General features: G+C 53.8%; 1 protein-coding gene across 1 annotated transcript; it reads left to right on the forward strand.

The window, feature by feature from the left end:
• The first annotated feature begins 2595 nt into the window (after window positions 1-2595).
• On the forward strand, window positions 2596-10728 carry Cbx2 (chromobox 2). Its single transcript, XM_059269852.1, has 5 exons — window positions 2596-2700; window positions 2778-2821; window positions 3696-3761; window positions 6248-6353; window positions 7320-10728. The coding sequence occupies exons 1-5, from the start codon at window positions 2629-2631 to the stop codon at window positions 8592-8594; spliced, it is 1563 nt and encodes a 520-aa protein (XP_059125835.1). The 5' UTR covers window positions 2596-2628; the 3' UTR covers window positions 8595-10728.
• The last annotated feature ends 652 nt before the right edge of the window (window positions 10729-11380 follow it).

An 11380-nucleotide genomic window follows, 5' to 3' on the forward strand; every position in this document is an offset into this window, starting at 1 on the left:
TAAGCAACAGCCTTCTCGACAGCCTCTACTTTCCTTTTTTATTTTTTATTTTTTTTTAAAATTTTATGTGTTTGAGTGCTTGCCTACATGTATGAATGTACGTCATGTTTGCCTGGTGCCCTTGGAAGCCACCAGAAGCCATCAGATCCCCCTGGAACTGGAGTTAGAGGCAGCTGTGAGCTGCCAGATACGGGAACTGAAACTGAATCCAGGTCCTCTGCAAGTTAAGAGCAGCAAGTGTTCTTAACTGCTGAGCCATCTCTCCAGCCCATATCTACTCTTTTTTTTAGCAGGATTCCAACTTCTCATGCCTAACGGGGGTTGGAATGTAGCTCAGCAGCCAAGTGCTTGCCCTAGCATGCTCAAGGCCCTGGGTCCAATCAACAGGACCACCAGAAAACAAAAATAAATAAGCAAATAAATAAATAAGACTTTGTCCACACTGTTGTCTGTGCAGAGAGTGGCACTAACCAAGACATTCACTCCCCAAGCATACTCGCCAGTGCTTGAATTTCTACTATCTTTCCTACACATTGTTTGAACGTTCTGAGGTTATCAGTATGCACAGATGGTCCAGGGCTGCCACCCAGAGCTAGAATTCCCTTAACTCATATCATTGTGTTCTTGTGGACTGGCTCAGTGTCCTGTGAGTGACCACCAGCCTCAAGTGGCTATTTGAATTTCAATGAAGTAAAGGGAGATAACCCAGAACGGTGCCAGTCTTTTAAGACAGTTGCTAAGGACTCACTGCCGTATCTAGTGGTCGGCACAGTGGTAAATGCGGAGAAGCTGTTTATGACATGAATGAAAAGATTCCATCCTAAGTTATCCTAATGCCAAAGCTGTGCGTCAGAAACACCACAAATTCTGAAGCATACACTGACTGCCTTGATCTCAGATGGCTTCATTCCAATCAAGTCTGTGGTATTTGTTTATCCAAATTAATTATTTTAACTACTCTTTCCCTAACTGGGTGTCCAAAGTTGAACAGATGAGGTATGTGATAGACATTTCAGGGGAGGGGACTTTTTTCCCCCAATGTGTTCATACCAGACTCTTGGCTATTTCTTAGCAGATGGGGGGGGCAGAGAATTGTATTTTTTAAAGTTTTTTTGTTGTTGTTCTTTAAAAAAAATAAGCAATTGTGTTGGTATACCCTGTTCCAAAAAAAGGGAAGTGGGAAAATTCTAATAGTAAATGTTACATCCGCATGGAATCCTGACGCGCAAACAGCAGCTGAAATGGATCCAGCTCTTTATAGGATTACAATAAACACACCTTTGTACCGGCTCTACCATTTCCTGCCCAGCTGATCTGAACACAGACAAAAAGAGCTGGCTGGGAGACTGCAGCGGCTCTCTTCATTCTTGGTTCCTCCACTACTGCACGAAGCCCCCAAATGAGCAGTCACTGCGCTCTCAAGGAAAATGTCCCTTTCCCTGCCCGCTCTGCAAACAGTTGCAAGATCTCTCCAAAGCACTGAGTGAGTGAAGGTGGCTGGTTTAACTAACCAACTACATTGAAGAACACCCCTAAATCCCAGCATGGTTCCCCCATGTTCGTTTCTTAGAGCAGAAAGCTTTACAACCAAAAACTGTTTCTCCTCCGTAAATAAGTTCACTGTTACGTGGGGAAAAGTTCCTATAAAAATGAGACTTTGGATGTACAGTTGTGTCCAAGAAAGAGGCAAAACCAAAAAGTGGATTTTCATTGGCATCTACTTTTTTAAATGAGAGAACTCCTCCTTCATCATGTGTTTGACTTGCTTCAAAACTTAAAAAGGAGGCTACTCAACAGAATTTATGTCTGAGCGAGAAAATAAAAAGACGACTTGGAAGGACCCGGGCCACCCCAACTTCTACCACTGGAAACTGATCCAAAGTACTTTGCTGGCAGAGCCTAGAGAGCTTTGACAGAATCTGAAATTACACTCAGGTCTGCACACCATCCCCTCGGGCCCACGTTGACATCACCAAAATCGTGAAATAAGCTAAGAAAAAAAGCAAGTTGATTGTGTCCCAGCGCGCGCTGAAAGAAGAGGGAACTGAGTCCCATTTTCACAGCTCTTTACTAAGAATTTGGAGCTCAATCTTCCAGTGACCTAAATTTTTTTCCTCTATAACCTTGAGGAGAGTTGCAAGGCTTGCTTTTCGGTAACCCCCCCCCCCCCCCCCCCCCCGCCTCAAAACCCTGTGTTTTTCTTGCACCCCTGACCCTGGAGCATCCAGGTGCACTTTTAGAGGACTGGTGGGGAGCAGCGTCCTTCGCTGGCGGGAGCAGGAAGCGCCGCGTGCTCCCCGCTTCGCCGCCCTCAGCCCAAACAATGGCTTTTTCCGCGGGAACATGCGATCCAGGGCGGCCGGACTCCCCAGGATCCTCGGAACACGCAGCCGCTCCACGCCGCGGAGAGAGCGCCCAACCCCACGGACTGGTCCTCGCCGCCGCCGCCGCCGCCGCCGCCGTGAACAATGAGCGCTCCGCCCCGCGCGCCCATTGGCCCGGCGGCTCGGAGGAGCGCAGCGCGGGCGACTGCGGCGCGCGTGCGCGGGGCGGGGCGCGGCGGGGGCGGCGCTTTGTGTGCGACTGTGGGCCGGGGTCTGCGGGGCGCGGGCCGCGGCGGGCGGCGGCATGGAGGAGTTGAGCAGCGTGGGCGAGCAGGTCTTCGCCGCCGAGTGCATTCTAAGCAAGCGGCTCCGCAAGGTGCGTGCGTCCCCGCCCGCCCCCCGCGTGCAGCCGGCGCTCTGCGCGGCTCACCGCTCGCTCTTCTCTCCCCGCAGGGCAAGCTGGAGTACCTGGTCAAGTGGCGCGGCTGGTCCTCCAAGTGAGTCCCCGGTGCGCCGCCGCCTTCCCGCGCGCGCCTCTCGGTCTGGGTGGGAACGGCGTGGGGACCTTAGCCTCTGGAGTCCGGGCGGGAAGTTCTGTGGCTCTGGATCCGGAGGACGCTGGCCGACCGGCGATGCCCTTTGTTTACGAGCCCACGGGGAGCGGGCAGGGAGGCCTCCCGCCCGGAGTCCCCCGGGCCCGGCCCTCCTCCGCGCCGCGCGCTTCTGGCGCCCATTTGTTGCATGCGCCCCCGCCCTGGAGCCGGCCGTGGCAGGCGCGGGACACGGCCCCCTCCCCTTGCCCAAGTTACCCCCGCTGTAACCTGAGATTCCTACTGGTAGGAGCCCCCCTTTCTCGCCCCCCCCTCCCGCGCGCGCTTGCATTCTTCTTAATGAGGGGAAGGGATCTGGCTTTCCCCGGAAGGGGCTTCTTATGTAGCTGCCCCGCAACCTTCCTTCCTGGACCCCATCCCCTCCCGATGCCCGCCTCAGACCCCGTTGCTCTGCCCGCGCCCTCCGTGGTGTCAGCCACATTGTTCTGTCTGGTTCCTCAGCTCCCCCTCCCCTACCTGTGTTCCCTTCCCTCCCTGGCTCAGGGCCAGGCTCGGGGGATTCCCTCAGCAGCTTTGCTCTTTGTTGGGATTTGTTTTCTTCCCAGGCGCAGACTGTTGAGTCCCCTTGTGGCCTGCTGGGACTTGGGGCTTGAGGTGGCAGTTTGCCTGTGAGTTTGAGGCTGTGATGCTAACTTCAAGGGCTTCTGGGACCTCAGAGGACTGCCGTGGCACAGTGCCCCTTACCCCCGGCAGGACTGTGGGAGCTGTCCTGGCAGCCCAGTTGGATGCTGCTCACCAACCCTGATCTCTGCTTTTCCAGACACAACAGCTGGGAGCCAGAAGAGAACATCTTGGACCCGAGGCTGCTCCTAGCCTTCCAGAAGAAGTGAGAACATTAACAGCACTCTGGAGGAGGGGAGAGTTGGGTGGAATTGGCTGGCGACACAGTGGTCTGGGGCTGTGGTGTGAGGCCCCATAAGGAGCCTGTCCTTAGGCTTGCTTGGGTGGCTACAGAGGCAGAGCACTTTAAGCCCCACCCCCCAAGACAGCCAGACTTCCAAAATGAACGTTTGTGCAAAGACTAGTTTCTCTTGGCCTCTTCTATTGAGTAACATTTTGTCAGCACTAATAGCAATTGGGGTTACAAGCTTGCCATAAGAAGTCGGCCTGCTCCTCCGCCCCTGCCAGGGTGGGCCGTGGTGCAGGAGAAGGCCCAGAGGAGCCTGAAACTCACAGTGCAGAGAGATGTGCGTGATGTTTTGCTTGGGCTGTGAAACAGCGCTGAGGTTGAAAGGCTTCTCTTGGATCTGCTCTTGTAGCTGTAGTTGACACTTCTGTTCTTAGGTGGGAGATGTTTGCTAAGACAGAGGAGTGAGTGGGACGGTGTCAGGAAGGATGTGTTACAGGGCTGTGAGGATCACTGTCATCCCAGTGCAGAGGTCCAGGAACACAGCACCACATGGGTGGCAGTGCAGACACCTTCCCGCTGCCTCTGTCAATAGAGGCAGATGGATGGTTTGCTCAAAAGCCTCCCCAGCTGGGGTCAATCTAGCCAGCCTGTTCTCAGGAAGCCCAGCCTCTGTTTCTCACTGTAACAGGACATTTTGCAGAAGGGGTGGGAAGGGGATAGGGTTAGCAGGGTGAATGAGTGTTTGTGCTTGCTGGTTTCCTTTAGAAATGGAAAGCTTGGTCCTCTGAGCTCTGGAGGGATGTCTTGGCACTTTCTAGGAGCTAGTATGCTTCTCTGCATTTGAGGTGGCATCCTTGGGCCAGGTGCTATCACACATACCTGCAGACCCTGCTGCTAGAGAAGCTGAGGTGGGGGAACCACTTGAGCAGTTGGAAACCAGCTTGGCCAGTGCAGCAAGACCCTGTATCCTGAGGTGGGGACAGCCAATGAGAGGCAGCACATCTTTCACATAGCTTTTGGTTTAGCTCCAACAGGAGTCAAAATACCCAAAAGATGCCATCATGGGACTAGTGTGTTTCACAACATGGGATATAAAATCAGGATGATGTATCTTCTGTCTCTTTCCTTCATCCAGACACATCCCTCTGCACACTAGGAGCTGAAGGTTAACTTTTTGGTCAGGGAGGAACCACTGTGTATAAGGAAGGTCTGAGTCACCACATAGGTGATGATCTGTCGGGAGAGCCATGAGAGGGAGAGTTGGGAGAACCAAGGCTGTTCTAGCCTGGGGGTTTTCCTGGAGGTCTAATCTGTTTCTTTATGAGAGCACTTTCCAGGACTCCAAGGAGATGATGTTTGGCTACTTTATTTTGCATTTGTCTCTTTGCTTAGGGGAGGGGAGGCATGCATGTGCCATAGGCCTGAGTTATTCTCAAACTTTTTTTAACATTTTATAATGATTTATTTATTCTTATTTTATGTGCATTGGTGTTTTGCCTACATGTATGTCTGTGTGAGGGTGTCAGATCTCCTGGAGCTGGAGTTAGAGACAGTTGTGAGCTGTCATGTGGGTGCTGGGAAATGAACCTGGGTCCTCTGGAAGAGAGCAGCCAGTGCTCTTAACCTCTGAGCCATCTCTCCAGCCCCCTGTTGTCTATCTTCACCATGTGGGTTTCTGGCGATCAAACTCAGGTTGTCATGCTTAACAGCATGTGCCTTTACCTGCCAAGCCAGCTCACTGGGGTCTTTGTCACCAGGGGTCTTCTCTATGGGGTAGCCTGAAATCTGGGCTTCCATGAGAGGCTGACTGGGTGCTCTTGACTTCACAGCCTTAGCACTGGGTTGCAGGGTACAGACTCTGGGGCTGGGCTGATGGGAACTAATAACTTCTACTCCTTCCATTATGAGCAGAATTCTAGAGGTATTTGAGGGATGCCGAAATAGGGGTGATACAAGTAAGCAAGTTGGCTGTGAGAAGCCTGGCAAGCATAAGCCACACTGGAGTCCTCAGCCCCTGGGCTAGCAGGTCATCCGAGGGTTTCTTGTGCTTAGTACATACTGGAGGGCAGTCTTTGTGGAAATGAGCAGGTTAGACCATATAGCCCCAAAGGCTGCTTTGGGTTATGAGAGCTAGGATTTATTTCCACGGAGGCTTCACCCACAGAAAGTTTTTTTAATGGAAATGGGAAGGTCCCCACCCTTGTTCTCCTGTCTTTAGTCCATTTTAGCCAAATGTAAGTGAAATGAATTGACTGCAAAGATAGTGTGGACCAGCACTCCTGAGCTGGTGTCTGGACCTCTGCCCGTGGCTTTCTGGTAGGATTGAGCTTTGCTGGAAGACTGATGATAAGCCTCTGCTAACTGGAGCAGCGGCAATCCCTTGGGAGCTGAGGGTGGAGGCTGAAGCCGGAGAAGGGTTTGCAAGCAGGGCTTCTCAAAGCTGATTGGTGCTGTGTCTCCAGGGAACATGAGAAGGAGGTACAGAACCGGAAGAGAGGCAAGAGGCCCAGGGGCAGGCCGAGGAAGCACACAGTCATGTCCTCTTGCAGCCGACGCGCTAAGCTCAAGGTGAGCAGCCACAGGCTTCGTGCTGTTCCCTTTGGTTCCCTACCCACCCACTGCTGCTCTGTGCAGAGCTTCTGCAGGAAGCTGTTGCCCCTTCAGGCGTCTGCCAGTGGATGGCACCAGCAGGCAGCAGAATGCATGCTCCTCCATCCTGGGGCCTCCTTAGGTGCTTCCTGTCTCAGCCCAAGTCCATTCTTCACTCTGTCCTCGGGGTAGCAGCAAGCAGCAGGCTTGGTAGGTTGGCCCCACACCCTCTCATCTTGACTCTCCATCGGGGAAGCCAATGTGCAGTAAGTGCCCAGGTTTGTGTCAGAGTTGTGGACCAGCTGGGCAAGCCCAGGATACCAGGCCATGCTGAGTGGACAGGGAAGTAGGGGCGGAAGCAGTGAGGCTATGCTAAGTCCCTCTCAAGATGTCCTGTTGAACCTCCTTGCTGTGATGATAGAGAGTCTTCCACACACCAGGGGGCCTGGGTATCTTCCCTCTTGCCCTCCCCCACCCTGTGAAAGTTCAGAAACGGATAGGGAAGGGATTCTGTCCTTAGGCTCAGGTGTACCTTTGTTCATTCCTTGGACTTCACTCCCTAGACCTGTGGCCAAAGCTGAAGTGTGGGCCTACCCTGGTGCCACCATCTTCTTTCCTAGCAGGATGTCAGCCAGAGAGGCCCTGCTGGGGAAGCCTAGGGCCCCAGGGTTTGATGGGATCAGCCCCTGTCAGAACTAGAAGGATAGAGTCATCGTCTTCATGGGAGATTCTGGGTCCATGGCCACATTAGTACCTAAAAGCAGTAGAGTCCATGTGGTACTAAGGATGCCAGGGGAGGCATAGCTGTTACCTCTGATTCTGCATACCGCCAAGCAGGTTTCACCTCTTTGGACAAGCGCGGCCACTCCTCCCTGGCTGCTGGGGCCTGGAGGACCCTGGTGCTACTTGGACAGAGATTTGAGTCCCACCTGCTTGTCTTTTCAGGAACCAGATGCTCCCTCCAAGTCCAAATCCAGCAGTTCTTCTTCTTCCTCCACATCTTCCTCCTCTTCCTCAGATGAAGAAGAAGATGACAGCGACCTGGACTCCAAGAGGGGCCCCCGGGGCCGTGAAACCCACCCAGTGCCTCAGAAGAAAGCCCAGATCCTGGTGGCCAAGCCAGAGCTGAAAGATCCCATCCGCAAGAAACGGGGACGCAAACCCCTGCCCCCAGAGCAGAAGGCGGCTAGGAGACCTGTAAGCCTGGCCAAGGTGCTGAAGACCACCAGGAAGGACCTGGGGACCTCCACCAGCAAGCTGCCCCCTCCACTCAGTGCTCCTGTGGCAGGCCTAGCAGCCCTGAAAGCCCATACCAAAGAGGCCTGCAGCGTCTCTGGCACCGTGGCGACCCCAGAGAACCTGGCCAGCCTGATGAAAGGCATGGCCGGGAGCCCCAGCCGCGGTGGCATCAGCTGGCAGAGCTCTATCGTACACTACATGAACCGCATGAGCCAGAGTCAGGCTCAGACTGCCAGCCGACTGGCACTCAAGGCCCAGCCTGCCAACAAGTGCAGCCTAGGGCTGGACCTGAAGGTGAGGACACAGAAAGGGGAGCTAGGGGTGAGCCCTCCAGGAAGTAAGGTCCTAAAGGCCCCTGGCGGTGGAGCCGCAGAGCCGCAGAAAGGGAGCGGTTCAGGAGGCCAAGGTTCCCAGCTGGCCCCCACTCAGGAACTGAGCCTTCAGGTCCTGGACTTGCAGAGTGTCAAGAACGGCGTACCTGGGATGGGCCTGCTCTCCCGCCACGCCACGGCCACCAAGGCCATTCCAGCCACCAACCCGGCCACGGGGAAAGGTCCTGGGGGTGGCCCCACAGGAGTTAACGTGACCAGCACACCCACAGACACCAGCAAAGGTGAAAAACTGGCCTCCAAGGCCACAGCTCCGCCCGCCCCTTCTGTCAAGAGGGACGGTGTTAAGTGCACAGCTGCCTCCAGCGGACAGGAGGGCCACACAGTCCCAGGAGAAGGCCGCAAGGCACCTGCACTGTCTGAGATGAGCACGGGAGACGAGAATAGTGGTTCTGACTCGGACCCTGACTCGTCCTCACTCCCCAACACTGGGCAGAACCTGTCGGTGTCTGTCCAGACCAACCAGGACTGGAAACCTACCCGCAGTCTCATCGAGCATGTCTTTGTTACAGATGTCACAGCCAACCTCATCACTGTCACAGTGAAGGAATCCCCCACCAGCGTGGGGTTCTTCAACTTGAGGCATTACTGAGACCGTTGCCCAAGTCCAACCCACCTTCCAGTCTCTGGTTTTGCTTCGACACCTGACCTGGGGGCCAGCTCTGCCCTGTCCGGAGACTTACGGCTGGGAACTGGTTTCTCTGGTGATTCTACCTCTCTGGGCCTCTACTCCACTCTGTCCTGTCGCCTCAGGAAATCTGGTTGGCCACTGGCTCAAGGCTGCCTGCTTGAACAAAGCTTCTTCAGTACATAGCCCTCCTTGGCCTATTGAGACCCTCCCCTCCCTTATTAGCCCAACTGCTATGAGGTGGATCTGGGGAGAGGCATCATCTCCCCAACCCAGTTGTGGGGGAGAGAGAAGGCCGGACCTTCTCCCAAGCCCAACTGTGACAGGGCCTTTGTGGTGAAGTGGGGATTCCATCCTTGGCAAGTGAGGCTGAGGAATTATAAAAGGATAATTCATGAAGTTGGGTTCAGGGACCCTGCAGAAGTCTACAGAACCCTGTGTGACTCTTCAGAGTCTCTGTCCCTGGTGCAGTGTCATCTCTGGCTACAACTGTGGCCCCAAAGTCCAGCCAGGGTTTGGAGGGTTTCATCCCAGCACTCGGATGTACTTCGGTGCTACTGGGTTTAAAAACAGGAGTCCTGATGTCAGTGCCGCCTCCTTCCTTCAAGCAGGCCCAAGCCCCAGTGAGAAGTGACCCTGTTCAGCCCTGGATCCAGACCGGCACCCCTGCTTAGGCCCACTGAGTGCACCCGTGTTCTGAGGGCTGAAACCCAGAGAAGGCTGGTCGGGAGCTTGGAGTCCTGGGCAGGCAATCTTCCCCACTACTTGAGAGTTTGATTACTAGGGCCAGATAAATCACCCTAGTAGCCCCAGGGCAGGAATGCAGGCACTTCACAGGCCTGCCACCCTGATGCCTGTCTAGACTGGGTGTCTCCAGACTGTCACGCAAACATCTTCTTAGTTGGTTCTGGTGCAAAGCCCTGCTATTGGGCGGGCCATTCTTGGGTACCATTTCCCCAGACAATCCTCTCCCACGTTTGGGAGCTGTGTTTCCTTCCTAGCTGAGAAGCAATGTCCCTGTGCCATTTATGTGGTGGGACAGTTTGACAGCCTGCCTGGCAGGGGGGCCCTAATTCCTCCCTCATCCTCAGGAGATAGTTCCAGTTCTGAACCCCCTTTCCAGATGCCTTCTCCCTGTCCCCCACCCCAGGTAGCTGTCTTAAAACTACCTTGTCAGATTGCTGGCCAATGTCAGGATTTCTTTCCTGAAATATCACCTTGGGACCATGACAATCTGGCCAGTGAGTCTGTGATGCCAAAAAAAGGAGGGTGGTGGTGGTATGGGACCCTTGTTTCTACTTATGCCATTGACTGGTCAGCCGGCGGGTGCGGACTCTTCATTCCTGTTGCCTTGAAGGAAAGAGTCCCCTTCCAAAACCAGCCCAGACAGTGAGCTGTGGTGTCTGGGACCCGCCACACTTTCAACGTGCTCCCGCCCCCAGTTGCTCACCCCACACACCAAATAAGAGACGGTCTTTGTGCGACCAAACCGACCTCAACACTGTGCCTTTTGGGACGGCCCCATGTCCATGGCTCCTGAGAGGCCCCATGATGTGCTGCAGCCCCTGCATCCAGCACCAAGGGACCATGTTGCTGGCAGCAAGAGCTGCCACTGGAGAGAATCCAGGGCCAGGAAGTGGGTAGCAAGGGGGAAGAATTGCCTACTGGGCTGTGAGCCTCCCTCCCTGTCCTCAGCCAGAGTCCTTTGCTGCCTTACCCAAGGTTTGCAGCTTCTTCTGTACCAGACACGGCCTTACAGGCACCTCCATGCCTTTTGGGGATCCCTGAGCTGTTGGAGAAGTGACCATGTTTGGGGATCTAGGTTGACTGGCATTGTCCCTGCTGCCAGGTCTCCAAACCCCAATTTGGTGCCTTTTATTTTTACCAGTTATTTCAGTCCCAAAGTTGAAATCTACAAATACCTTCCTCCCAGCCACTTTGCCTTCTTGTGGTGTGTTTTCTCCTGGTGCTGTGATCCCAGTGGTCTGTGTTACAAAGCATGTGTGTGTAGTGTGCCCACATGAGAACCCACTGGAGAGGCACACCACATGCTCCGAATTGAGTTCTCATGTTTACCAATAAATAAAAGTAGTTGCTTTTTTATGTTTTTTATTTGCTGCTACCACCCCCATGAGAGAGTGTGTGTGTGTATAGCTAGGCATCAGTTACACATCTGACAAGATTCTTGTCCTAAGGGTCCCAGATGTTGTGTGTCATATTTTCATACCAAATGGATATAGGGTCTCTTCTAGCCCAGGCTGGCCTTGAACTTCTGGCAGTCCCTCCTCAGTCTTCCTAGTGTTAAGATTACAGGCACCTTTTTGTCTGCCTCTGCACCTGGTAGGGAAAGTGGCCGGCCTGTCTTCTTCCTCGGGAGTATTGGTTTAAAAGAAAAGATCTTTGGTACCAAAAGCTGTCCCTTTTTGGGTATACTCCAAATTCCGACCTCGATTAGGGAGCACTGGTCCTGAGGTTTTGTCAGGAAGGAAACGTTGAACTCTGAGCCAGTGTCAGTCATTAGCTTGGTTTCTTTAGCTCGTGGTTTATGTATGCTGCCCCTTTAAACAGGAACTGTTTGCTTTCCTAGGGAGTGGGCAAGGGACCCTGGGAAAACTTAGGATCTGTGTTGGAACAGAACAGTACAGCTGCTAAGGAAATGCCTGCCTCAGGAAGTCCCTCATGGTCTGGGGTGGGGTTTAGAGTAAGGCAGGGTGGTTCCTATAGCCCTGTTTACCCAGATGCATCTCACA

Source organism: Peromyscus eremicus, chromosome 8a, assembly GCF_949786415.1.
Source record: "Peromyscus eremicus chromosome 8a, PerEre_H2_v1, whole genome shotgun sequence".
NCBI classification, from domain to species: domain Eukaryota; kingdom Metazoa; phylum Chordata; class Mammalia; order Rodentia; family Cricetidae; genus Peromyscus; species Peromyscus eremicus.